This window comes from Sphaerodactylus townsendi, linkage group LG07, assembly GCF_021028975.2.
Source record: "Sphaerodactylus townsendi isolate TG3544 linkage group LG07, MPM_Stown_v2.3, whole genome shotgun sequence".
NCBI lineage: Eukaryota > Metazoa > Chordata > Lepidosauria > Squamata > Sphaerodactylidae > Sphaerodactylus > Sphaerodactylus townsendi.
The window spans coordinates 118,652,491-118,679,990 of NC_059431.1; the positions used below are offsets into that span (position 1 = coordinate 118,652,491).

The 27,500-nt window shown below is 66.4% G+C and overlaps 1 protein-coding gene across 1 annotated transcript in view; it reads left to right on the plus strand.

Moving 5' to 3' along the window:
- Positions 1–27,500, plus strand: part of KCNMA1 (potassium calcium-activated channel subfamily M alpha 1) — a 657,488-nt gene that overhangs the window by 166 nt on the left and 629,822 nt on the right. The window contains exon 1 of the mRNA XM_048504456.1: positions 1–347. This exon is cut by the window's left edge and continues 166 nt beyond it. Within this exon, the coding sequence (XP_048360413.1) occupies positions 1–347 (347 nt within the window). The remainder of the gene's footprint in view (positions 348–27,500) is intronic.

Genomic DNA, 27,500 nt, shown 5'->3' on the forward strand with positions numbered 1-27,500 from the left:
GCAGCAGCAGCAGCAGCGGCGGCTACTACTCGGGAGGCGGCGGCGGCGGCGGCAACGTGAGGATGAGCAGCCCCATCAGCGCCGGCCCGGGCGGCCAAGGCGGCGGCGGCGGTGGCGGCGGCGGCGGCGGCGGGAGCAGCCTGAACGCGGACTCGTCGTCGGCGCCGGCCAAGGCGCTCATCATCCCCATGGCCATGGAGGTGCCGTGCGACACTGGGCAGCGCATGTGGTGGGCCTTCCTGGCCTCCTCCATGGTCACCTTCTTCGGGGGACTCTTCATCATCCTCCTCTGGAGGACCCTCAAGTACCTGTGGACGGTCTGCTGCCACTGCGGGGGCAAGGAGAAGGTAAGGCGCGCCCCGCCCCCCCACTGCCCACCTGGCCTGGCTGCAGGAGGGGGGGCGCACGGCCGGTGGCCCCCTGTGGCGCTCCCAAGGCCGCTGGACTTGGCTGGCACCTCCTGGCCATCAGTGGCCCCAATGGGTACTTGCCCCGCCGGTCCAAGGGCTGGTCCGCCCCGCAGGGTCCAAGGGCCGGTCCGCCCCGCAGGAGCGTCTTCCGTGTAGGACTTCTGAGAAAGCCCCCCCACCCCAGCACTTCAGGCAGAGATCCCCCCCCAGACAGACATAGCCAAGCTGCACATGGGGAAATCCACGTGTGTTGTCTTCCCCCTACTCCGAGTAGTCCTGGGTCCCGTTCCCCAAAGGCTGGGTGGGGTTGGCTACTGTGGTTGTCAGCCAAGACGGCCAGGCAGTGGCCCACTGTGTGAAACGGTTCTCCTTACCTTGGCCCCGGGTTACTTTTGCTGTGGAATACTCTCCTCCCCCGCCCCCCCCAGCTCCATGGGACTTGTTTGCAAGAAAAGGGTGTTGGGTTGCAGGTGTGCAACCAGATACGGCTGGCGTTGATGGCAGGAGGAGGTCTCGCTGAGTTCAGAGAGTTCACGGGCTTGTGCACGCTTCCTTGTGAATGGGCCCCTTCGGACACCCGGACTCTTAGTCCTGACTGAGCTTCTGTCCTCTGAAGGTGTTTGATGTCCACATGAGGTGGAACACCCAGAAAGGGTTTTTGACTGTTCAGTTGTTTCCACTCTTGGTTTCTTGCTGTGTGGCCTCCTCACCAGACTTGCTGGTCTCAACGGCATGGACTTTTTCTAGTGGTAGGGTAAGCTGTAGAGCAGTTCCTTGATGCTCTGAACGTGGTGAGCACCATCAAGCACCAGTTCCAGGAGAAGGCCTGTCAGAACAGAGGTTGGATGGATGTTGGGAAAAAAACCCAAGAAAGGCTAGCTGGTGCCCATGAGTCTGATTGGTTTTTCTTGTGCCGGGCGTTTGTCGCCTTGACCCAGGCAGGGTAAAGACAAAACATGGCTTCACTAATGATAAACTTTCCAATTAGATTGTCCTCCTCATGCCCCGTCAGGCTTGCGTCCAGCTCCCCGAACCCTTCCTAGCCCCCTTGTTGATTTGATAACGCTGAAAGAAAATTTTGTAGGCCGTGACAAAGTTACAGACGAGCTTGTCAATCGTCGGTAAACAAAATGGATGCAGCAGCCGGGAAAACGGTACCAGCGATCCAGTAAGGGAATAGCATCCATTTCAACCAGATGGCAGTCAGACATGTTGGATTTCGTAAAACAGAATGCATTTGGGTTTTAGAAAAGGGTGCGGGTGGGGGGGGGGGAGTCCCAAGTTTGGTGTTCATTTTTAACAGCCCTCCGAAAAGGAAGGTGATTTCAACGGTAAAGTGTGAGGGGCTGAGAATGCTCATAGACTCAAATCATTCAAACCCACCCGTGCCTTGAACAGTCTCCGCATGCTTGTCTGTGTAGATGTGGGCTTTCGGCAGCAAAATTAGCTGCGTTTTCAAGCAACACCCTTTTCCCCCGCTTGATTGGAACCTCTCCTTCCCTCTCGTTCTCCTATACCAGTGGTGGCGAACCTATGGCACGGGTGCCAGAGGTGGCACTCAGAGCCCTCTCTGTGGGCACGCGTGCACAGAGTTCGTCATGTGATAATAGTGTAATTATTTCAGGGAGATTATTAGCATTAAACCTAAGACCTAGTTTTGGGGAAGCAGTGTAGGTAACCCTGTTAAGCGCTGTTAAACCCCACTGATTTTCACGCGAAGAACTAAAGCGCAATCCTTTACCTGGGAGTAAGCTTGGTTGCTGGCAATGGGGCTTGCTTCTGAGTAAACCCTCCTAGGGTCGTGATTCACCCATTCAAAGCATTGCATGGTTGCTTCAAAGCAAAGCCGCTGACTGCCACCAAGCTTACTCCCGAGTAACGCATGCCTGAGAGCCAACCGTTTTTTCTGAACTTAAACCTCAGTATTTGGGTTAAATTGCCGTGTTGGCACTTTGCGATAAATAAGTGGGTTTTGGTTTGCAATTTGGGCACTCGGTCTCGAAAAGGTTCGCCATCACTGTCCTATACTCCTTCCTACACAAAATCAGCTAGGTAAAATTCACACGGAGCCAGTTGGGGTAGCCCTCTTCCCCCTTCTGCATTGCAAACTCCTTGTGGCTCGGTGTGGAGTTGTTGTTCGGAAGATTCCATGGAAGCATGCGGGTTTGAACTTCCCGAACGTGTAGCTCCGGGTGGAGGCCTGGTGGCTCCCTGGCATCAAGTTCCCTCTGCAAGAACTCCGAAAAGCACATGGGCACAGCCCAGTGGAAATCCCCACACCCTAATGCAGAAGGGAGCTGAAGGTCAGGAGGCTTTATATATATATTTAAAATATATAATTTTGCTTAATTTGGATGCAAAACTGCCGCTGATTTCAGCGGATTTGACTTCCAGTTTAGTATTTTTTGTAGAGAAGCCCCAAGCAAGCCTAACTCATACTTTAATTTGGAGAGGAGACGGCTGAGGGGGGATATGATTGAAGTCTATAAAAATTATGCATGGGCTCGAAAATGTCGACAGAGAGAAAATTTTCTCTCTTTCCCACAATACTAGAACCAGGGGGCATCCATTGAAAATGCTGGGGGGAAGAATTAAGACTAATAAAAGGAAACACTTCTTCACGCAACGTGTGATTGGTATTTGGAAGATGCTGCCACAGGAGGTGGTGATGGCCACTAACCTGGATAGCTTTAAAAAGGGCTTGGACAGATTTATGGAGGAGAAGTCGATCTATGGCTACCAATCTTGATCCTCCTTGATCTGAGGTTGCAAATGCCTTAGCAGACCAGGTGCTCGGGAGCAACAGCTGCAGAAGGCCATTGGTTTCACCTCCTGCTTGTGAGCTCCCAAAGGCACCTGGTGGGCCACTGCGAGTAGCAGAATGCTGGACTAGATGGACTCTGGTCTGATCCAGCTGGCTAGTTCTTATGTTCTTATGTTCTTAAAATCCTTCTGAAGTCTACTCCCAGGAAAGCACTGCTAGATTCAGTTGCACCTCAGGGACCAATGTGATTTTAGGGGCTCGAGCTCTTGAGACTCAGAAATCATACCCCAAAAACTTTGTTCGTCTCCACTGCAACCAAACCAGGCTGTTCTGCCTCAGACCAGCACGACTTTCCCCGAAACGATCTTCAGATTGCCCTTTTATGCCCCCAGGTTCTAGGTCTGGACATTTTGATCCTGTTCTAAGAAATCTGGCTGTGCTTAAGCTTCATCAAAAGAAACATAGCTTAATTTAGTTGCCAATAACATACCCCATTGATTTGGACGGGACGGTGCCAAGTTTCTAAAGCTCTTGGGCTGCAGTTCTCTGCACATCTAGAGAGTGAAGGTGCCTCACCATGTACTGCATAGGTGTCAAAGATGTTATGGACTACAGTTCCCATCATCCCCTGCCAGCATGATGCTGGCACAGGATGATGGGAAGTGTAGTCCATAACATCTGGAGGGCCACGAGTTTGACACCTGTGATGTACTGGATGGGTGCACAGCCTTCCTGATGCACAGACTGAGGCCCCTTCCGCACACGCAGAATAATGCACTTTCAATCCACTTTCCGTTCACTTTGCAGCTGGACTTTACCGTGCAGGATGGCAAAATCCATTTGCAAACAATGGTCAAAGTGGTTTGAAAGTGCATTAATCTGCGTGTGCGGAAGGGGCCCGAGCCCTTCCATCTCTCCACTCTCTGCTGAGGTGCTGAGTGGCGAAGCCGGCTGAGCTCGGCTCAAACATTTGGTAGTGATCTGTCCGTCCAGCTGTGCTGTGCCACCTGATCTCCCTCACACAAGTTGTACGTCGCCACTACTCTTAAGAATGCAACTCTCTCCAATAAAGCAAAGGCAGCAGCTGCACAAAACCACAACGCTGACAATTTGACCGAGTCTGCCTCTAACACAGCTTTCCTGAAATTCTGCAAATGTATCTTGAATTTCCAAATCTGATTTATTAAGGAAAGGGATTACCCCGCCCCCCCTCCTATTGCTTGATCTGTTTCCAGTTGGGGTAGAAAAGTAAATAAGGGAGAAAAGCAGAGGTGGGGTCCAGCAGGTTCTCACAGGTTCCCGAGAGTAGGTTACTAATTATTTGTGTGTGCCGAGAGGGGGTTACTAATTGGTGATCTTGCCACGTGATTTTTGCCTTAGTTACACCCCTCCTCTCAGCAGTAGCGCACACAACTGCATCCTTGCCACAGCCCCACCCCAGAATGCCCCACCCCGGAATGCCCGTCCATGCCCCTGTTGTGCCCCGCCCAGCCCCATTGGCGCTACGCCACAGTTTGAATCCCACCACCATGGGAACCTGTTAGAAGAAGAAGAAGAGTTTGGATTGATATCCCCCCTTTCTCTCCTGCAGGAGACTCAAAGGGGCTTACTATCTCCTTGCCCTTCCCCCCTCACAACAAACACCCTGTGAGGTAGGTGGGGCTGAGAGAGCTCCGAGAAGCTGTGACTAGCCCAAGGTCACCCAGCTGGCGTGTGTGGGAGTGCCCAGGCTAATCTGAATTCCCCAGATCAGCCTCCACAGCTCAGGCGGCAGAGCTGGGAATCAAACCCGGTTCCTCCAGATTAGATACACGAGCTCTTAACCTCCTACGCCACTGCTGCTCCTCAAATGTTTGATCCCACCACTGGAGAAAAGCCAACATGGTATACCCAGTTTTGTCAGATCTTGGAAGCTAAGCAAGATTAGTACTTGGGGAGGGGGGGGAGACCACCGAGGAACACTTTGCAGAGGAAGGCAACTCCCTTGCCTTCGATGCGCCTTGGTGGAATGGCTGTAAGCGCCTTGGGGTCAGTTTACAGACACATAAAGAGGAAATCACCTTCAAGAAGGCAGCCCAGTTAGTCTTGAGATTATTGCTTTGAACGCTTGCATGTGAATTTGCTTTGCTGGCTGTTCTCATCCCGACCTCTTGATTCTCTTGAACTGTCGGCCAGTTCTTGTAGCCTGCGCATCAATCACTCGGTGTGTACCCCCTCAGCCCTTAAAAACTAGTGCCAATTGGCCATGCTGGCAGGGGCTGATGGGAATTGTTGTCCATAACATCTGGAGTGCCAAAGGTTCGCCACCACTGCACTAGTGGCTGAGAGAGCATGTGGTCCGACTCCCGCGAAAACTGGTATGTGTGAGACTGTGGGAAAATTCCACTTGTGATCTTGGTACCTCTCTTACCACGGGATGAATGAGTAGCACAGGCATATTTAGGGTGGGGCAAGCCAGGGTGTGAGCCCCAGGAGCTACCAGCCTAGGGGCACCCAGGTTGCCCCTTTACAAAGCAAGAAGCTTCCACTTGGAGGGCTGGTCTACCCACTAGTGGCGGATACATCTGGCCTCCACAGAGGCCAGGCCTACTGACTCTTCTTAAAGGTGGGTAGGAAAGCTTTCCAAAGAGCTGGTCTACCCATGGTTGAAAGCAGTGGGTAGACCTGACCTCCATGAAGGCCACGACTGCCAATACTGCTTAAGGGCAGGTAGACCAGCCCCCTGGAGAGTTGGTTACACAGATGGAAAGTAGCGGTAGACCTGGGCCCCGGTTCCAAGATAGGAAGAACTGTCAGATTGGGGGGGGGGCAGGGGGGCAATTTCAGTTCTTGTCCTGGGCACCATTTTCTGTAGCTGTGCCCCTGGTGAGTAGATCTTTACTGCCCTCTTAGCATGAGTAGTATTGATTCTGCTGTTCTACTCAAGAGTTACGTTGAAGGCAGCAGCTTTGCTTCCTAACTATTTCCTTGCCGACTCAGACCCGAACCAGACCAGCTTAAACCAAATGTGGAAAGATTGCAAAGGAAGAGGCAGGAAAATGTTGGGTGGAATGTGTCATCCAGTCATAAGCAGCTGATGGCCACCCTGTTGGGTTCTCAAGGCAGAAGGTCTTGAGAGGTGGTTTGCCACCGCCTGTCTTTTCACAGCAACTATGGTGGGCTTCCATCCAAGTATTAACCAGGACTGACCTTGCTTAGCTTCCAAGATCTGGCGAGATCGGGCCTCCCAATCAGGACTTCTTCTTGGAGAAATTCTTAATGGGGAACCTACTCCAAAGTATTCGGCTGGGGGGGTTATCATAACTGTTATTTATTGGGCCCTTCCATCCCCTTCAGGTTTTGCGTATCGCTGTGAAGAACGTAGAATGTGCTTAAAATGCCACTGCATTCTGGAAGCCACGATACCGAGCTTTAAAAAGTCTGTTAAGGCTTCATATTTACTGATGTGGCATCTGACAGGCAATTTGGACCCTCCGAAATAGATCGGCAGCTGGAGTGTCTCCCGTCGCCTTTTCACATTTTTCGGATTACGAATGGAAGAATAGATCTGCTCCAGCTATTCCTGGCACACGGATACGCATAAAACACACAAACCTTTTTTAAATATATGTGGTTGCTAGGTTGCTGTTGTGATTTTGACATTCAGCCACCGACTCTCCCTGCTTCCCCCAAGATATGGTATAACCTGGCTGTGCAACATGGATTTGTGTTTAATTTGGAAGGGGGGGGGGAAGGTAGCCGTGGGGAAAATAAAGCTGCAGTGAATTATTTACGGTGAGAATTATGAGAGCCGCCGTGAAGAAGTTGGACACGTTTCAAGCCCTGCTGAAATCAGGGGACGCTCTGTTATTGCATTATGACTTCAACTTGCTTAAAGTCCATGGATTGACCCTCGTGTCAGTTGTTCTGCTAATTTCCCTTTTATTGTAGTTTTTCGATATGCCACAGTATACCCTAAAAGGGTTGCCCGGTCTTTCTTATGCATATTTTTTATCATTTTGAACAAGTTGTTTTTCTGGAAAAAGTGATGGGGGATAGACAAAGGGGTAGAAGAAGAAGAAGAGTTTGGATTGATATCCCCCCTTTCTCTCCTGCAGGAGACCCAAAGGGGCTTACAATCTCCTTGCCCTTCCCCCCTCACAACAAACACCCTGTGAGGTAGGTGGGGCTGAGAGAGCTCCGAGAAGCTGTGACTAGCCCAAGGTCACCCAGCTGGCATGTGTGGGAGTGTACAGACTAATCTGAATTCCCCAGATAAGCCTCCACAGCTCAGGCGGCAGAGCTGGGAATCAAACCCGGTTCCTCCAGATTAGATACACGAGCTCTTAACCTCCTACGCCACTGCTGCTCCAGTGCTGCGCCACTGCTGCAATGGGTACATTGCAGCTCTAAAACTCGGGTAACTTGCTAAGTAAATAACCTGTCCTGACCTGAAAGCTAATCAGAGTTGGCCCTGGTTCATAATTTGACGGGAAACCATCGAGGAAGTCCTGGGTGGTTATGCAGAGGCAGGCAACGACAATAACCCTCCGAGCATCTTTTGCCTAGAAAACCCTCTGGGGGTCACTCTGTATAAGCCAGTGGTGGCGAACCTATGGCACGGGTGCCAGAGGTGGCACTCAGAGCCCTCTCTGTGGGCACGCGCGCACAGAGTTTGTCATGGGGGGGGATGGAAAACCCCACTGATTTTCATGGGAAGAACTAAAGCATAATCCTTTACCTGGGAGTAAGCTCAGTTGCTGGCAATGGGGCTTGCTTCTGAGTAAACCCTCCTAGGGTCGTGATTCATCCATTCAAAGCGTTGCACGGTTGCTTCACCAAGCTTACTCCCAAGTAACGCAACGCCTCAGAGCCAACCGTTTTTTCTAAACTGAAACCTCAGTATTCAGGTTAAATTGCCGTGTTGGCACTTTGCAATAAATAAGTGAGTTTTGGGTTGCCATTTGGGCACTCGGTCTCGAAAAGGTTCGCCATCACTGGTATAAGCTGTGACTTGATGGGAAAGAAGTAAATAGCAGGAATGGCCCCAGACGTTTGTTTGGTAATGAGCAGTAAATGCAAGGGGTTTTCTAAAGAGACAAAAAGACCTGTATAATTTGCATAAAAGATTAACAGCATTGCTTGTTCTTTCTGGGCCCTTAGGTTAGCCGCACAAATCCCCCCCTGCTTAATCTCCCTTATTTATCTGTGATCTTGTCTTCAACGGAAGACAGAAATTTATTTCCCACCTCTTTGAAGAGGGTGGACATTTCCATAGTTATTACTTTTCCAGGGTTTCTTTTGTAACAGTGTATATTTTGCACAATAAAACCCAACCAGATAGTTTCTAAGGTGACTCTGAGAGAAAACCGTCACCAACGCAGGTCACAATCAATATTATTTAAATAAGTGGCATGAGCCCAAATCAATAGTAAATATTGTTAAGTTCATGAAAACCAATAACCATCACGCAGAATCTTGATAGGCTGTCCCTCGACACATGCAACAGAATCTCTGCTCCCATCATCCATCAGGCCGGGGCTGGAATTCAGTGGCTGAACACCTGTTTGGCATATGCAGGAGTGCCCAGATTCAGTCTTCGGCACCTCCAGGTAAAAGACTCAGGGAAAAGGGGATGTGAAAAGACCCTCCCTGAGACCCTGATGGACCAAGGGTCTCAGGGGTCTGCAGCCAGAGGTGGGATCCAGCAGGTTCTCACAGGTCCCCGAGAGTAGGTTACTAATTATTTGTGTGTGCCGAGAGGGGGTTACTAATGGGTGATTTTGCCACGTGATTTTTGCCTTAGTTACGCCCCTCCTCTCAGCAGTCGCGCGCAGAACTTGAAGCAGTCTAGCAGGAGGTGCACCGGCGTGCCTGGCAGCCTGCGCCTGCGTGCATTCGTTTCCCGCCCAAGGACTGGCGCAGCGGCTGCGTCCTTGCCACAGCCCCGCCCAGGAATGCCCCGCCCAGGAATGCCCCGCCCAGGAATGCCCGGCCACGCCCCCATCGTGCCCCGCCCAGCCCCATTGGCGCTACGCCACAGTTTGAATCCCACCTCCATGGGAACCTGTTACTAAAATTTTTGGATCCCACCACTGTCTGCAACCTGCGGCTCTCCAGATGTTCATGGACTACAATTCCCATCAGCCCCTACCAGCATGGCCAATTGGCAGTGGCTGATGGGAATTGTAGTCCATGAACATCTGGAGAGCCGCAGGTTGCAGCCCCCAAGCTCAGTAGAAGGCAGGTACATGTGTTACCACACAACAGACAGCCTGAGCGAAGGGAACAGTTTCTGCCTGGCCTGGAAAGCTGGATCTGGCGGACGAGTGCCAGACGAGTAGACTAGCAGCCCCAGGGAAAGGTGGTCGAGGGGCCTGGCTCCTGGTAGTCCTGGCCTGAAAGTGGGGGCAAACACTCAGCCAGGCCTCTGTGGAAAATTTAGACTAACAAGCAGGTTCTCGGGGAAGTCAGCAGCTCTGTGAGCATCCTCGCCTCAGTCAGTGGGCTTTAAAAGTAAGACCGTGTCTGGAAATGTACAGGCAGTCAGGGGGATTCCATGTTAGCACGGTATGTTTCTGGTAACGTAAAGTCAGTGAGCGCCTCGAATCTTTCGATTTCCACCCTCCCCCACCAGTGTTATTCAGCAGCTGAATTCTGCCGCACTGTGCTAGATTACAAGTAAAAAAAGAGATGCAATGGTGTTTCTTCCTGACTTGCTGCCCTTACTAAGCCTCTGAGCAAGCTGGTCTGTACCATTTCATCTGGACCAGGGATCTTCAAACTATGGCCCTCCAGATGTTCATGGACTACAATTCCCATGAGCTCTACCATTTGGCCATGCTGGCAGGGGCTGATGGGAATTGTAGTCCATGAACATCTGGAGGGCCATAGTTTGAAGACCCCTGATCTGGACTGCAGCAGGCTCCAGGCAGCGACATGACTGAATCCTTCCCCCATCGTAGTATCCCACACAATATTTTATCTGCTACTTTGAACCAGCGTTTGTTTGCAACCCAGACATGTTTGGTCATTGGGTTATATTCAACCAGCCTTTGTCTTACACTCCGCTCCATAGGTCCACTTCAGGCCCATGTTGTTAGTCGTGCATCTGTTTCTGGGAAGCATTTCTTTCTGAGACCCCAAAGGCCCTTCTGCTCACGCCTGGAGGTCATAGATTTTTCTGATAATGTGGCACCCTAAAGACAAACAAGGGTCTCTTCTGCACATGCAGAATAATGTACTTTCAATCCACTTTCACAAATGTTTGAAAGTGGATTTTGCTCTTCCGCACAGTGAAATCCCACTTCAAAATGCATCGAAAGTGGATTGAAAGTGCATTATTCTGCATGTGCGGAAGGGGCCAAGGTCATCAGCTGTGGCAGAGTCCATTTTGTCGGCGGGTCCTTGCTTGACACACGTTTATTTGTATTTTTTTAAAAAGAAAAATATTATTTATTCATAATCTTTTATGTAAACGTTACCAGGAATTGACCCACTACCTGCACCTGACGAAGTGGAGTCTTGTCTGTGAAAGTTTATGCTAGAATCTGGTCTGGTTCCTCCGGGTTGTTGGGTGATTAGCTCAGCTGGGGGTGCCACGGCCACCACAAAGGCTGATGCTTTGTGAACCACCTACGTCAGTGATGGCGAACCTTTTTGAGACCGAGTGCCCAAACTGCAACCCAAACCCCACTTATTTATCGCAAAGTGCCAACCCGGCAATTTAACCTGAATACTGAGGTTTTAGTTTAGAAAAAACGGGTTGGCTCCCTCTTCCTCCACCCCACCCGCGCGAGAAGGGGTCAGCCTGCTGTAGCCTCCAGCAAGTCCCACGCGCTCAGCTCTGTACCTCTCTAGCATCACTGCTTCCTCTGCCAGCAGCCACCCAGAGCACAGGCACCAGGCCTGCCAGCCAAGTCCTCCCTACTCACTGCGGTGCGTGCACATCGTGCTTAGTGGCCCAGGCCTGCCTAGATGTGTGTGCGTGTGTGTGTGTGTGGGTTGATTTTCCACCCCCCACATGACAACTCTGTGTGTGCGTGCCCACAGAGAGGACTCTGAGTGCCACCTCTGGCACCCGTGCCATAGGTTCGCCATCATTGACCTATGTGCTATTCTCTAGCAGCGACTGGTAGCTCATGCGGCTGGAAGGGTAGGTGCGGAAAGCCTCACAATCCTTGGAAAGTCCTGAGTGCAGCCCTCAGAGGAATTGTGTGACTTGGGGGTCAGTAGCAGCGGTCCCGCCAGAATCCAGTCCCCCGAGCAGCGATTCCACTTCAGGGTGCGCTGACATTGACGAGGCTGACTGGAAACAAATCTTGAACTCTTGTTTATTTTTGCTGCAACAGGGAAACTCGGTCACCCCTCAGGAACGAGTGCTGCGGTGTCACAGTAACAAAATAAGCAGGGGAAGGGCTGTACCTCACGAACAAAGAAACAAAAAATGGATTTATCAATAGTCAGCTCACCATTGTGTGCGAGAGAAAGATTTAGACAGTAGCTGAAACCAAAGGAGGGTTCGCTAGCTCCCGGCTGACACCCTGCCTTCAACCTCACACATCTAAATTATGCGAGGGTTGGCTTCTGCGAAGAGGAATATTTTGATGCTTGGGAGCAAACAAAGTCAGATATATGATTGTAGGTCAGGAAGAAAAACGGAAAGCCCATGAAAGATTTTGGGGGGGAATTTCTAAATGTGCAGAGCTGAATTTTGGGTTTCTTTTTCTTTCCCCCAAAGGTGATGACGTCCTCTCTTGTCCGCCATTTTGTCCTCAGAGCAACCTTGTGAGATAGGCTATTCTGAGCGAGCATGACTGGCTCAGGGTTGCTCAGTGAACTTCCATGGCGGAGTGGGGATTTGAACCGGTGTCTCTCAGATCCTAGTCCAACATTCTGAGCACTACCCCATGCTGGTTGTCTTTCTCAAGTGTGCGGAGAAAACGTATTCTTTGAACTGGACCCACACAGCAAACCTCTTGTCGGATTCATAGTAGCATATGGTTTCCCTGAGACAAGAGCAGGAACTTATGTTTTGGGCAGACGTTTTTTCTGTGAGAGATCCCTTCACAAAGCTATTTATCCAGTGGCGAACCTTTACAAGCCCCAGGCACTGTTCCCCACACCCCGTGCCCAGCCCCCAGCTGAACTCCCTCCCGCAAAACTCCTCCTGCGTCCCTGTTACACACGCACACGCGCGCGCACACACAAACACCTGCAAAAAAATCCAACAAACTTTTATTTGAGTAGATGGGTGAGACACTGAGGGCATGCAAGGGGGAGGGAAGGGAGGGGTGGGATGCAAGGGAAGGGAAGTGAGGAAGGGGAGGGAGCGAAGGGTGGCAATCAAGGGGGGAAGGAGGGGGCCTAGCATCTGGATATGGAGTGAGGGAGGGGGAGGGGCAGCATACAAGGGAGGGAAAGGGCGGGGGTCTTGTCTCCATTCCCAGAGTGTTGCCAGCCTTGATGCTGCTTGTACGGAGCAAAGTAAGGTGAATTTTAAAGGAACGGTGCCTTTAAAATTGGGACTTTTCTCTGTATGAGTGGTGCGGAGGTTGGCAACAGAGTGCGGTGAAGACAAGGCTAAAGAGGGTGCTCTCCTTCCCTGGTCTTGCCACTTCCCCCACTGTCTTGCCAGCCTTGGTGCGCTTCAAGAAAAGTTCCCCTGGCCTGGCCTTTGGGGGGGGGGGAGGGGAGGCAGGTGACCCAAATGTGCTCCTTCATCTGACCCTTCACGCAAATGGTGCCTGGATCATCTGCCGCTCTTTCCCCCCCGTAGGTACGCCATTGTATTTCTCAACCGAGTAGTGGCTTTCATTTCACCAGGCCCTTCTTTCAAGGAGCATCCTCCTCCCTTCCCCCTGTTATTCTCACAATATTCCTGTGAGGTAAATTAACTGGAGAGCATGCTCTCCATGAAACTAACTCAGTTTCGTGGAGTTTTGAACTTGCCAGTGCCCGGCCCTGATCCAGGAGCCCAATTACTGTTCCACACCAAACCAACAATTCCATAAGAAATCTTGACAGAGTGAGTAACTGCTAAACCCATTTAAATCTCTGGGCGTTTCCGCATGGCCACGCTCGGGGGTGCGTTGGCGTATACAACGCCGACAACCCCCCCTGGGACCGTTCGCACGAACGGTCCTGGTAGGGGCAGGGAAGACGGCGCAGCGCTGCGCTGTCGCCCGAACAACGTATCTTTCCTGCAACCTTCCGGCGCGTCACCCAGGCCAGGGGACATGCCCCCCTGCCCTGCGCAACAGCTCTGGAGTCGCAGGGCAGGGGGGGCATGTCCCCAGGCTTGGGCGACGCGCTGGAAGAACGCAGGGAAGGTACGTCGTTCGGGAAAGGGGGGGGGGATGGCACCTTCCAGCCGCTGTTTCCAGAAAACCTCTCTCGGGGAGCGAGGTTGGGAAACAGTGGCTTCGCGCCACTGGGGGGGAGCAAGGGCGGCTCTGTTGCCATGCAGCTGCGCCCCCCATGTGAACAGCTCCCTAGGGACGGCATTTTTGTAGTGAGATGGTAAGTGAGAAGAAAGCATGAGTCCTCCCACTAACTGCAGGAGAATTGTACAGTCTCACCCTTAAAAATGCTTTACACTGGCAATGTTCAAGCGCATGTAACTCTGCTGTCTTGTGTCCACAACAGAAACCATTTCCCAGCCTGTGGAAAAGTGTAAATGCAGAATATTTAGGGCCTGGGAGGTATGGAAGATTTTTCACAGAAGTCATAGGAAAAAACATCTTGGCGCGAAGGTGAATTCTTACAGACAAGCAGGAAGGCGACCTCCAAGGGGTGAGACCTTGTTGACTTTTTATGTGAGTGTGTCGACTTGGGAAGATAGCTAATGTTAAAAAAAACCCTCCCAAATACACTGGCTGTGCTAACAAATTGGCAGGCAAATGAGAAGGTTCTAGGCTGCCATTTTCCTTGCTGTAGCGTTGGGTGGTTTTTTTTTGGTATTTTTAAATTGTAAGGAGCTTTTTTTTAAAGAGAGTGTTTGAACACTGATGCCAGGTTTTCATAGAAGAGGCAAATCTGTCTCTGTGCAGACTGTAGATAGGAACTGACAGAAATGAATATTTGTTCTTACCCGCCCCCCGCCCCCCGCCCCCCCCCGCCCCCATGTAGGATGTAGAAAATATTTCTATCAGGATTCTCACCCAGCCCTTTGGCTGTCCTGTCACACTCATTATCTGTGTGATTATTTTGTACAATGAAGGTTTCAGTCTTGCCTCTGCCCAGCATCCGAAGGGCTCCAAGCCAGGTGGAAATGGACCACCTTCCTGAGAACTAGACCTCAGTCCTGAACCAGCTGGACAAAGTGGCACTTACAGAGGTGGAGCGCTCAAGGGGACATGTGGGGTCACATATCCCTGGGCGCACGCCAGCTGGTCATGTGGGGGGTGGAGAGTCGCCCCCACCCACTCCCCTTGACTCCGTCCCACCAGGCTGCTCCTTCAGGCTGAAGGAGTAGCCTGGTAGGGCTGGATTGAGGGGGCAGCCCATGGTAGGGGGAGCGTGGGATGTGTGTTTGTGGGCGAGTGCGGGGGGAACACGGGGGGCATGGGGCAGTGGGGGGGGGTCCCCCCCCCCCCACCCCCCCCCCCCCCCACCCCCCCCCCCCCCCACCCCCCCCCCCCCCCACCCCCCCCCCCCCCCACCCCCCCCCCCCCCCACCCCCCCCCCCCCCCACCCCCCCCCCCCCCCACCCCCCCCCCCCCCCACCCCCCCCCCCCCCCACCCCCCCCCCCCCCCACCCCCCCCCCCCCCCACCCCCCCCCCCCCCCACCCCCCCCCCCCCCCACCCCCCCCCCCCCCCACCCCCCCCCCCCCCCACCCCCCCCCCCCCCCACCCCCCCCCCCCCCCACCCCCCCCCCCCCCCACCCCCCCCCCCCCCCACCCCCCCCCCCCCCCACCCCCCCCCCCCCCCACCCCCCCCCCCCCCCACCCCCCCCCCCCCCCACCCCCCCCCCCCCCCACCCCCCCCCCCCCCCACCCCCCCCCCCCCCCACCCCCCCCCCCCCCCACCCCCCCCCCCCCCCACCCCCCCCCCCCCCCACCCCCCCCCCCCCCCACCCCCCCCCCCCCCCACCCCCCCCCCCCCCCACCCCCCCCCCCCCCCACCCCCCCCCCCCCCCACCCCCCCCCCCCCCCACCCCCCCCCCCCCCCACCCCCCCCCCCCCCCACCCCCCCCCCCCCCCACCCCCCCCCCCCCCCACCCCCCCCCCCCCCCACCCCCCCCCCCCCCCACCCCCCCCCCCCCCCACCCCCCCCCCCCCCCACCCCCCCCCCCCCCCACCCCCCCCCCCCCCCACCCCCCCCCCCCCCCACCCCCCCCCCCCCCCACCCCCCCCCCCCCCCACCCCCCCCCCCCCCCACCCCCCCCCCCCCCCACCCCCCCCCCCCCCCACCCCCCCCCCCCCCCACCCCCCCCCCCCCCCACCCCCCCCCCCCCCCACCCCCCCCCCCCCCCACCCCCCCCCCCCCCCACCCCCCCCCCCCCCCACCCCCCCCCCCCCCCACCCCCCCCCCCCCCCACCCCCCCCCCCCCCCACCCCCCCCCCCCCCCACCCCCCCCCCCCCCCACCCCCCCCCCCCCCCACCCCCCCCCCCCCCCACCCCCCCCCCCCCCCACCCCCCCCCCCCCCCACCCCCCCCCCCCCCCACCCCCCCCCCCCCCCACCCCCCCCCCCCCCCACCCCCCCCCCCCCCCACCCCCCCCCCCCCCCACCCCCCCCCCCCCCCACCCCCCCCCCCCCCCACCCCCCCCCCCCCCCACCCCCCCCCCCCCCCACCCCCCCCCCCCCCCACCCCCCCCCCCCCCCACCCCCCCCCCCCCCCACCCCCCCCCCCCCCCACCCCCCCCCCCCCCCACCCCCCCCCCCCCCCACCCCCCCCCCCCCCCACCCCCCCCCCCCCCCACCCCCCCCCCCCCCCACCCCCCCCCCCCCCCACCCCCCCCCCCCCCCACCCCCCCCCCCCCCCACCCCCCCCCCCCCCCACCCCCCCCCCCCCCCACCCCCCCCCCCCCCCACCCCCCCCCCCCCCCACCCCCCCCCCCCCCCACCCCCCCCCCCCCCCACCCCCCCCCCCCCCCACCCCCCCCCCCCCCCACCCCCCCCCCCCCCCACCCCCCCCCCCCCCCACCCCCCCCCCCCCCCACCCCCCCCCCCCCCCACCCCCCCCCCCCCCCACCCCCCCCCCCCCCCACCCCCCCCCCCCCCCACCCCCCCCCCCCCCCACCCCCCCCCCCCCCCACCCCCCCCCCCCCCCACCCCCCCCCCCCCCCACCCCCCCCCCCCCCCACCCCCCCCCCCCCCCACCCCCCCCCCCCCCCACCCCCCCCCCCCCCCACCCCCCCCCCCCCCCACCCCCCCCCCCCCCCACCCCCCCCCCCCCCCACCCCCCCCCCCCCCCACCCCCCCCCCCCCCCACCCCCCCCCCCCCCCACCCCCCCCCCCCCCCACCCCCCCCCCCCCCCACCCCCCCCCCCCCCCACCCCCCCCCCCCCCCACCCCCCCCCCCCCCCACCCCCCCCCCCCCCCACCCCCCCCCCCCCCCACCCCCCCCCCCCCCCACCCCCCCCCCCCCCCACCCCCCCCCCCCCCCACCCCCCCCCCCCCCCACCCCCCCCCCCCCCCACCCCCCCCCCCCCCCACCCCCCCCCCCCCCCACCCCCCCCCCCCCCCACCCCCCCCCCCCCCCACCCCCCCCCCCCCCCACCCCCCCCCCCCCCCACCCCCCCCCCCCCCCACCCCCCCCCCCCCCCACCCCCCCCCCCCCCCACCCCCCCCCCCCCCCACCCCCCCCCCCCCCCACCCCCCCCCCCCCCCACCCCCCCCCCCCCCCACCCCCCCCCCCCCCCACCCCCCCCCCCCCCCACCCCCCCCCCCCCCCACCCCCCCCCCCCCCCACCCCCCCCCCCCCCCACCCCCCCCCCCCCCCACCCCCCCCCCCCCCCACCCCCCCCCCCCCCCACCCCCCCCCCCCCCCACCCCCCCCCCCCCCCACCCCCCCCCCCCCCCACCCCCCCCCCCCCCCACCCCCCCCCCCCCCCACCCCCCCCCCCCCCCACCCCCCCCCCCCCCCACCCCCCCCCCCCCCCACCCCCCCCCCCCCCCACCCCCCCCCCCCCCCACCCCCCCCCCCCCCCACCCCCCCCCCCCCCCACCCCCCCCCCCCCCCACCCCCCCCCCCCCCCACCCCCCCCCCCCCCCACCCCCCCCCCCCCCCACCCCCCCCCCCCCCCACCCCCCCCCCCCCCCACCCCCCCCCCCCCCCACCCCCCCCCCCCCCCACCCCCCCCCCCCCCCACCCCCCCCCCCCCCCACCCCCCCCCCCCCCCACCCCCCCCCCCCCCCACCCCCCCCCCCCCCCACCCCCCCCCCCCCCCACCCCCCCCCCCCCCCACCCCCCCCCCCCCCCACCCCCCCCCCCCCCCACCCCCCCCCCCCCCCACCCCCCCCCCCCCCCACCCCCCCCCCCCCCCACCCCCCCCCCCCCCCACCCCCCCCCCCCCCCACCCCCCCCCCCCCCCACCCCCCCCCCCCCCCACCCCCCCCCCCCCCCACCCCCCCCCCCCCCCACCCCCCCCCCCCCCCACCCCCCCCCCCCCCCACCCCCCCCCCCCCCCACCCCCCCCCCCCCCCACCCCCCCCCCCCCCCACCCCCCCCCCCCCCCACCCCCCCCCCCCCCCACCCCCCCCCCCCCCCACCCCCCCCCCCCCCCACCCCCCCCCCCCCCCACCCCCCCCCCCCCCCACCCCCCCCCCCCCCCACCCCCCCCCCCCCCCACCCCCCCCCCCCCCCACCCCCCCCCCCCCCCACCCCCCCCCCCCCCCACCCCCCCCCCCCCCCACCCCCCCCCCCCCCCACCCCCCCCCCCCCCCACCCCCCCCCCCCCCCACCCCCCCCCCCCCCCACCCCCCCCCCCCCCCACCCCCCCCCCCCCCCACCCCCCCCCCCCCCCACCCCCCCCCCCCCCCACCCCCCCCCCCCCCCACCCCCCCCCCCCCCCACCCCCCCCCCCCCCCACCCCCCCCCCCCCCCACCCCCCCCCCCCCCCACCCCCCCCCCCCCCCACCCCCCCCCCCCCCCACCCCCCCCCCCCCCCACCCCCCCCCCCCCCCACCCCCCCCCCCCCCCACCCCCCCCCCCCCCCACCCCCCCCCCCCCCCACCCCCCCCCCCCCCCACCCCCCCCCCCCCCCACCCCCCCCCCCCCCCACCCCCCCCCCCCCCCACCCCCCCCCCCCCCCACCCCCCCCCCCCCCCACCCCCCCCCCCCCCCACCCCCCCCCCCCCCCACCCCCCCCCCCCCCCACCCCCCCCCCCCCCCACCCCCCCCCCCCCCCACCCCCCCCCCCCCCCACCCCCCCCCCCCCCCACCCCCCCCCCCCCCCACCCCCCCCCCCCCCCACCCCCCCCCCCCCCCACCCCCCCCCCCCCCCACCCCCCCCCCCCCCCACCCCCCCCCCCCCCCACCCCCCCCCCCCCCCACCCCCCCCCCCCCCCACCCCCCCCCCCCCCCACCCCCCCCCCCCCCCACCCCCCCCCCCCCCCACCCCCCCCCCCCCCCACCCCCCCCCCCCCCCACCCCCCCCCCCCCCCACCCCCCCCCCCCCCCACCCCCCCCCCCCCCCACCCCCCCCCCCCCCCACCCCCCCCCCCCCCCACCCCCCCCCCCCCCCACCCCCCCCCCCCCCCACCCCCCCCCCCCCCCACCCCCCCCCCCCCCCACCCCCCCCCCCCCCCACCCCCCCCCCCCCCCACCCCCCCCCCCCCCCACCCCCCCCCCCCCCCACCCCCCCCCCCCCCCACCCCCCCCCCCCCCCACCCCCCCCCCCCCCCACCCCCCCCCCCCCCCACCCCCCCCCCCCCCCACCCCCCCCCCCCCCCACCCCCCCCCCCCCCCACCCCCCCCCCCCCCCACCCCCCCCCCCCCCCACCCCCCCCCCCCCCCACCCCCCCCCCCCCCCACCCCCCCCCCCCCCCACCCCCCCCCCCCCCCACCCCCCCCCCCCCCCACCCCCCCCCCCCCCCACCCCCCCCCCCCCCCACCCCCCCCCCCCCCCACCCCCCCCCCCCCCCACCCCCCCCCCCCCCCACCCCCCCCCCCCCCCACCCCCCCCCCCCCCCACCCCCCCCCCCCCCCACCCCCCCCCCCCCCCACCCCCCCCCCCCCCCACCCCCCCCCCCCCCCACCCCCCCCCCCCCCCACCCCCCCCCCCCCCCACCCCCCCCCCCCCCCACCCCCCCCCCCCCCCACCCCCCCCCCCCCCCACCCCCCCCCCCCCCCACCCCCCCCCCCCCCCACCCCCCCCCCCCCCCACCCCCCCCCCCCCCCACCCCCCCCCCCCCCCACCCCCCCCCCCCCCCACCCCCCCCCCCCCCCACCCCCCCCCCCCCCCACCCCCCCCCCCCCCCACCCCCCCCCCCCCCCACCCCCCCCCCCCCCCACCCCCCCCCCCCCCCACCCCCCCCCCCCCCCACCCCCCCCCCCCCCCACCCCCCCCCCCCCCCACCCCCCCCCCCCCCCACCCCCCCCCCCCCCCACCCCCCCCCCCCCCCACCCCCCCCCCCCCCCACCCCCCCCCCCCCCCACCCCCCCCCCCCCCCACCCCCCCCCCCCCCCACCCCCCCCCCCCCCCACCCCCCCCCCCCCCCACCCCCCCCCCCCCCCACCCCCCCCCCCCCCCACCCCCCCCCCCCCCCACCCCCCCCCCCCCCCACCCCCCCCCCCCCCCACCCCCCCCCCCCCCCACCCCCCCCCCCCCCCACCCCCCCCCCCCCCCACCCCCCCCCCCCCCCACCCCCCCCCCCCCCCACCCCCCCCCCCCCCCACCCCCCCCCCCCCCCACCCCCCCCCCCCCCCACCCCCCCCCCCCCCCACCCCCCCCCCCCCCCACCCCCCCCCCCCCCCACCCCCCCCCCCCCCCACCCCCCCCCCCCCCCACCCCCCCCCCCCCCCACCCCCCCCCCCCCCCACCCCCCCCCCCCCCCACCCCCCCCCCCCCCCACCCCCCCCCCCCCCCACCCCCCCCCCCCCCCACCCCCCCCCCCCCCCACCCCCCCCCCCCCCCACCCCCCCCCCCCCCCACCCCCCCCCCCCCCCACCCCCCCCCCCCCCCACCCCCCCCCCCCCCCACCCCCCCCCCCCCCCACCCCCCCCCCCCCCCACCCCCCCCCCCCCCCACCCCCCCCCCCCCCCACCCCCCCCCCCCCCCACCCCCCCCCCCCCCCACCCCCCCCCCCCCCCACCCCCCCCCCCCCCCACCCCCCCCCCCCCCCACCCCCCCCCCCCCCCACCCCCCCCCCCCCCCACCCCCCCCCCCCCCCACCCCCCCCCCCCCCCACCCCCCCCCCCCCCCACCCCCCCCCCCCCCCACCCCCCCCCCCCCCCACCCCCCCCCCCCCCCACCCCCCCCCCCCCCCACCCCCCCCCCCCCCCACCCCCCCCCCCCCCCACCCCCCCCCCCCCCCACCCCCCCCCCCCCCCACCCCCCCCCCCCCCCACCCCCCCCCCCCCCCACCCCCCCCCCCCCCCACCCCCCCCCCCCCCCACCCCCCCCCCCCCCCACCCCCCCCCCCCCCCACCCCCCCCCCCCCCCACCCCCCCCCCCCCCCACCCCCCCCCCCCCCCACCCCCCCCCCCCCCCACCCCCCCCCCCCCCCACCCCCCCCCCCCCCCACCCCCCCCCCCCCCCACCCCCCCCCCCCCCCACCCCCCCCCCCCCCCACCCCCCCCCCCCCCCACCCCCCCCCCCCCCCACCCCCCCCCCCCCCCACCCCCCCCCCCCCCCACCCCCCCCCCCCCCCACCCCCCCCCCCCCCCACCCCCCCCCCCCCCCACCCCCCCCCCCCCCCACCCCCCCCCCCCCCCACCCCCCCCCCCCCCCACCCCCCCCCCCCCCCACCCCCCCCCCCCCCCACCCCCCCCCCCCCCCACCCCCCCCCCCCCCCACCCCCCCCCCCCCCCACCCCCCCCCCCCCCCACCCCCCCCCCCCCCCACCCCCCCCCCCCCCCACCCCCCCCCCCCCCCACCCCCCCCCCCCCCCACCCCCCCCCCCCCCCACCCCCCCCCCCCCCCACCCCCCCCCCCCCCCACCCCCCCCCCCCCCCACCCCCCCCCCCCCCCACCCCCCCCCCCCCCCACCCCCCCCCCCCCCCACCCCCCCCCCCCCCCACCCCCCCCCCCCCCCACCCCCCCCCCCCCCCACCCCCCCCCCCCCCCACCCCCCCCCCCCCCCACCCCCCCCCCCCCCCACCCCCCCCCCCCCCCACCCCCCCCCCCCCCCACCCCCCCCCCCCCCCACCCCCCCCCCCCCCCACCCCCCCCCCCCCCCACCCCCCCCCCCCCCCACCCCCCCCCCCCCCCACCCCCCCCCCCCCCCACCCCCCCCCCCCCCCACCCCCCCCCCCCCCCACCCCCCCCCCCCCCCACCCCCCCCCCCCCCCACCCCCCCCCCCCCCCACCCCCCCCCCCCCCCACCCCCCCCCCCCCCCACCCCCCCCCCCCCCCACCCCCCCCCCCCCCCACCCCCCCCCCCCCCCACCCCCCCCCCCCCCCACCCCCCCCCCCCCCCACCCCCCCCCCCCCCCACCCCCCCCCCCCCCCACCCCCCCCCCCCCCCACCCCCCCCCCCCCCCACCCCCCCCCCCCCCCACCCCCCCCCCCCCCCACCCCCCCCCCCCCCCACCCCCCCCCCCCCCCACCCCCCCCCCCCCCCACCCCCCCCCCCCCCCACCCCCCCCCCCCCCCACCCCCCCCCCCCCCCACCCCCCCCCCCCCCCACCCCCCCCCCCCCCCACCCCCCCCCCCCCCCACCCCCCCCCCCCCCCACCCCCCCCCCCCCCCACCCCCCCCCCCCCCCACCCCCCCCCCCCCCCACCCCCCCCCCCCCCCACCCCCCCCCCCCCCCACCCCCCCCCCCCCCCACCCCCCCCCCCCCCCACCCCCCCCCCCCCCCACCCCCCCCCCCCCCCACCCCCCCCCCCCCCCACCCCCCCCCCCCCCCACCCCCCCCCCCCCCCACCCCCCCCCCCCCCCACCCCCCCCCCCCCCCACCCCCCCCCCCCCCCACCCCCCCCCCCCCCCACCCCCCCCCCCCCCCACCCCCCCCCCCCCCCACCCCCCCCCCCCCCCACCCCCCCCCCCCCCCACCCCCCCCCCCCCCCACCCCCCCCCCCCCCCACCCCCCCCCCCCCCCACCCCCCCCCCCCCCCACCCCCCCCCCCCCCCACCCCCCCCCCCCCCCACCCCCCCCCCCCCCCACCCCCCCCCCCCCCCACCCCCCCCCCCCCCCACCCCCCCCCCCCCCCACCCCCCCCCCCCCCCACCCCCCCCCCCCCCCACCCCCCCCCCCCCCCACCCCCCCCCCCCCCCACCCCCCCCCCCCCCCACCCCCCCCCCCCCCCACCCCCCCCCCCCCCCACCCCCCCCCCCCCCCACCCCCCCCCCCCCCCACCCCCCCCCCCCCCCACCCCCCCCCCCCCCCACCCCCCCCCCCCCCCACCCCCCCCCCCCCCCACCCCCCCCCCCCCCCACCCCCCCCCCCCCCCACCCCCCCCCCCCCCCACCCCCCCCCCCCCCCACCCCCCCCCCCCCCCACCCCCCCCCCCCCCCACCCCCCCCCCCCCCCACCCCCCCCCCCCCCCACCCCCCCCCCCCCCCACCCCCCCCCCCCCCCACCCCCCCCCCCCCCCACCCCCCCCCCCCCCCACCCCCCCCCCCCCCCACCCCCCCCCCCCCCCACCCCCCCCCCCCCCCACCCCCCCCCCCCCCCACCCCCCCCCCCCCCCACCCCCCCCCCCCCCCACCCCCCCCCCCCCCCACCCCCCCCCCCCCCCACCCCCCCCCCCCCCCACCCCCCCCCCCCCCCACCCCCCCCCCCCCCCACCCCCCCCCCCCCCCACCCCCCCCCCCCCCCACCCCCCCCCCCCCCCACCCCCCCCCCCCCCCACCCCCCCCCCCCCCCACCCCCCCCCCCCCCCACCCCCCCCCCCCCCCACCCCCCCCCCCCCCCACCCCCCCCCCCCCCCACCCCCCCCCCCCCCCACCCCCCCCCCCCCCCACCCCCCCCCCCCCCCACCCCCCCCCCCCCCCACCCCCCCCCCCCCCCACCCCCCCCCCCCCCCACCCCCCCCCCCCCCCACCCCCCCCCCCCCCCACCCCCCCCCCCCCCCACCCCCCCCCCCCCCCACCCCCCCCCCCCCCCACCCCCCCCCCCCCCCACCCCCCCCCCCCCCCACCCCCCCCCCCCCCCACCCCCCCCCCCCCCCACCCCCCCCCCCCCCCACCCCCCCCCCCCCCCACCCCCCCCCCCCCCCACCCCCCCCCCCCCCCACCCCCCCCCCCCCCCACCCCCCCCCCCCCCCACCCCCCCCCCCCCCCACCCCCCCCCCCCCCCACCCCCCCCCCCCCCCACCCCCCCCCCCCCCCACCCCCCCCCCCCCCCACCCCCCCCCCCCCCCACCCCCCCCCCCCCCCACCCCCCCCCCCCCCCACCCCCCCCCCCCCCCACCCCCCCCCCCCCCCACCCCCCCCCCCCCCCACCCCCCCCCCCCCCCACCCCCCCCCCCCCCCACCCCCCCCCCCCCCCACCCCCCCCCCCCCCCACCCCCCCCCCCCCCCACCCCCCCCCCCCCCCACCCCCCCCCCCCCCCACCCCCCCCCCCCCCCACCCCCCCCCCCCCCCACCCCCCCCCCCCCCCACCCCCCCCCCCCCCCACCCCCCCCCCCCCCCACCCCCCCCCCCCCCCACCCCCCCCCCCCCCCACCCCCCCCCCCCCCCACCCCCCCCCCCCCCCACCCCCCCCCCCCCCCACCCCCCCCCCCCCCCACCCCCCCCCCCCCCCACCCCCCCCCCCCCCCACCCCCCCCCCCCCCCACCCCCCCCCCCCCCCACCCCCCCCCCCCCCCACCCCCCCCCCCCCCCACCCCCCCCCCCCCCCACCCCCCCCCCCCCCCACCCCCCCCCCCCCCCACCCCCCCCCCCCCCCACCCCCCCCCCCCCCCACCCCCCCCCCCCCCCACCCCCCCCCCCCCCCACCCCCCCCCCCCCCCACCCCCCCCCCCCCCCACCCCCCCCCCCCCCCACCCCCCCCCCCCCCCACCCCCCCCCCCCCCCACCCCCCCCCCCCCCCACCCCCCCCCCCCCCCACCCCCCCCCCCCCCCACCCCCCCCCCCCCCCACCCCCCCCCCCCCCCACCCCCCCCCCCCCCCACCCCCCCCCCCCCCCACCCCCCCCCCCCCCCACCCCCCCCCCCCCCCACCCCCCCCCCCCCCCACCCCCCCCCCCCCCCACCCCCCCCCCCCCCCACCCGCCCCGTCCCCCCAATCCCCCCCCCCCCCACCCCCCCCCCCCCCCCCCCCCCCCCCCCCCCCCGCCCCCTCCCCCCACACCCCCCCCCCCCCCCACCCCCCCCCCCCCCCCCCCCCCCCCCCCCCAACCCCCCCCCCACCCCCCCCCCCCCCACCCCCACCCCCACCCCCACCCCCCCCCCCCCCCCCCCCCCCCCCCCCCCCCCCCCCCCCCCCACCTCCCCCCCCCCCCCCCCCACCCCCCCCCCCCCCCACCACCAGCATGGCCAAATTGGCCATGCTGGAAGGGGCTGATGGGAATTGTAGTCCATAACATCTGGAGTGCCAAAGGTTCGCCACCACTGGACTAGGCTCTCCAGTTAGTTTAAGGTTTTGTTATTGTTAATTTAGGAAAGTCTTGCCTATATGTGTTTATCCCTTAAGGTTTCTCTAATGTTTAAGTTTAGAAATGGTATTTTTTTTTTTTGAGGGAGGTAGTAATTCTGTTAGCAAAAAAGCAGTAGCCGCAAGCAAGGGGCTGATGTGGGGACAAAGGAAGTTGGCTCTGGAATGCAGCTTAGACCAACACCCAGCCGACTCCTTAGCAAAGACAAAAGACCCCCTTTGGACTTGCAAATCAAATCTGTTGCCAGCACCCAGAGGTCCCCAGCCGTTGGAAGATGTGCAGGGACCACCATTGGACAGTTTGAACTTTTCTTTGTTGTAAAGATGAGGAGCGGGAACCTCAGGGCATTACTGAAGGAAACAGCCATCTGATAAAGAAGATAGCTGGGTGCGGTAGCGAGCCCACCTAGATTTCCTGAATGGACTGTTATCTGCTCTCCCTTCAGCACCATTGCGAGATCCCATTCAGAAGTTGTAACTGTATCTTGCTTTTGTATTGTTGTTTTCTTATTAGTGTTTGGTGAGGGACTTGCCCCCTCACCTCCCCTTTTACCTGCCCCTTTGCCCCTTTGAAGTTTGGGAATAAAAGTTCTTGCACTGGGTTGCAAGAGCGCGATTCTCCTGCCCGAGCTTTGACCATCACTTGCAAATAAAATCCTTTTGCTTTGAAGAACGTTGGCTTCCTGCGCCTCATTAAGTTGCTGAGCTGAAATCACTTATTGTTACCCGAGCAGCAGCGGTAACATAAACACCCCTGTAAATATCTTAAGTAGCCCCATGGCTTGCTGGTTCCTTTTTGGGGGTGAACCCTTATTTTTGAATCAGATGTTCCTCCATTTTATTTTAATGACTAAATATGTTCCATCCTATGTAGCTTCTCAGTCATGCTTCAAGAGATGGGATTATGAGTGGGAAAGAGTTTGCAGAGGGCATTTATACTTTTAACAGCAATTGCCCTGAGATATGTAAGCAGGGAAGAAATATGGAGGATAAAGCACAGGTTTTGCATGCAGAAAGCCCCACAGTCTGTTCTTGTAGCCGGCTTCCCCGTTGTCCGCCCTGGCAGGGGATTATCTGTCCCAGCCTCAGTCTCTTGCCCTTGAGAAATTGAGGAGAGCGAGGAAAAATGGCTTCCCTTGTGATACTCTAGACCACAGGTGTTAAACTCGCGGCCCTCCAGATGTTATGGACTATAATTCCCATCATCCCCATCATCCCCTACCAGCATGATGCTGGCAGGGGATGATGGGAACTGTAGTCCATAACATCTGGAGGGCCGTGAGTTTGACACCTATGCTCTAAACGTTTCCCACAGAGAGGAGGGGAAATTTGTGGCATGTCTTGCAGAAGTGACGTCATATCCTTTTGAAACTCCACCCTCCCCAAGCACCGCCCCTCGAATCTCCCAACATTTCCTACAGCTGTATTGAGAACCATACATCCCTGACGTCTCTACTGTCCTTTGCCTAATATCTTGGCGGAGAGGTGCCATTCAGACTAGGGCAGTAGTGGACTAGAGGAGAATGTGTCTGATAAGAGGTTGTTGTGGGTTTTCCGGGCTGTGTGGCCATGGTCTGGTAGATCTTGTTCCTAACATTGTGCCTGCATCTGTGGCCGGCATCTTCAGAGGTGTTTTGCAGAGAGAAGTGTGTTACACACTGTGTCCAGTCTAACAGTGTCTAACGAGTGCTTTTACACATGCTGAACAATGCACTTTCGGTCCACTTTGCAACTGGATTTTACTTTGTAAATTACTTGTAAATTGCAGACGATTGCTAAAAGGCATTGAAAATGGGTGACAGTTGAATGTTTCGAGCCTACATGCTTTCAGTTTGCACATGCCCTTGTTGAAATATATGAAAACATAATTCTGCAAGCGGGGCATTTTTAGTGACAGCCAGGATTAGAATGTCAGACAGGGACTGACAGTTCAGATGGTTTTGAGCCAGACACAATTTCCCAGCTTCATCTGTTTCATAGTTTTGTTGAAGGTAGGTGGTTGCTTTATACTGAGCCTGACCCATAGTTTATCTAGGTCAGTATTGCCAACTCACTAGGCTCGCAGTTTTCTCAGAGTCTCAGGCAAAGACATGTCTGAGATCCAGAATGGTGGCTAAGAGCAGGTGAGCTCTAATCTGGAGAACAAGGTTTGATTGCCCACTCCTTCCCCAAATGAGTGGCGGACTCTTATCTGGTGAACCAGGTGTGTTTCCACACTCCTACATTCCTGCTGGGAGACCTTGGGCTAGTCACAGTTCTTCAGAACTCTCTCAGGGCAATTCCGCACACGAGTAAAATAGATTCGACCCAGTTCCCTGAGAAGGGTACTAACCTAGGTCGAAGCCATTGTTGTTCTGCACTGCAACCAGCTTAACCCAGCTCAGAGGGCGGAATCATCCTGTGCCTCTTCGCTGCTCCGTTCTGATTGGCTACTGTTCTACGGCCATGTTCCGTCTATCCCCACACACGTTATTAAAAAAACTGTCACAGGAATGGAGGGACGAAGGTGGCGTTTTTTGATTGGCTGCTTACGTTGGTACCGGAAATTGTGCGCCGTTTGTGATTGGCTGAATGGGGGACTCCTGGCACCAGAGATTCTGCACTTTACTGGAATCGAGCTGAGTTCGAGCGTGGT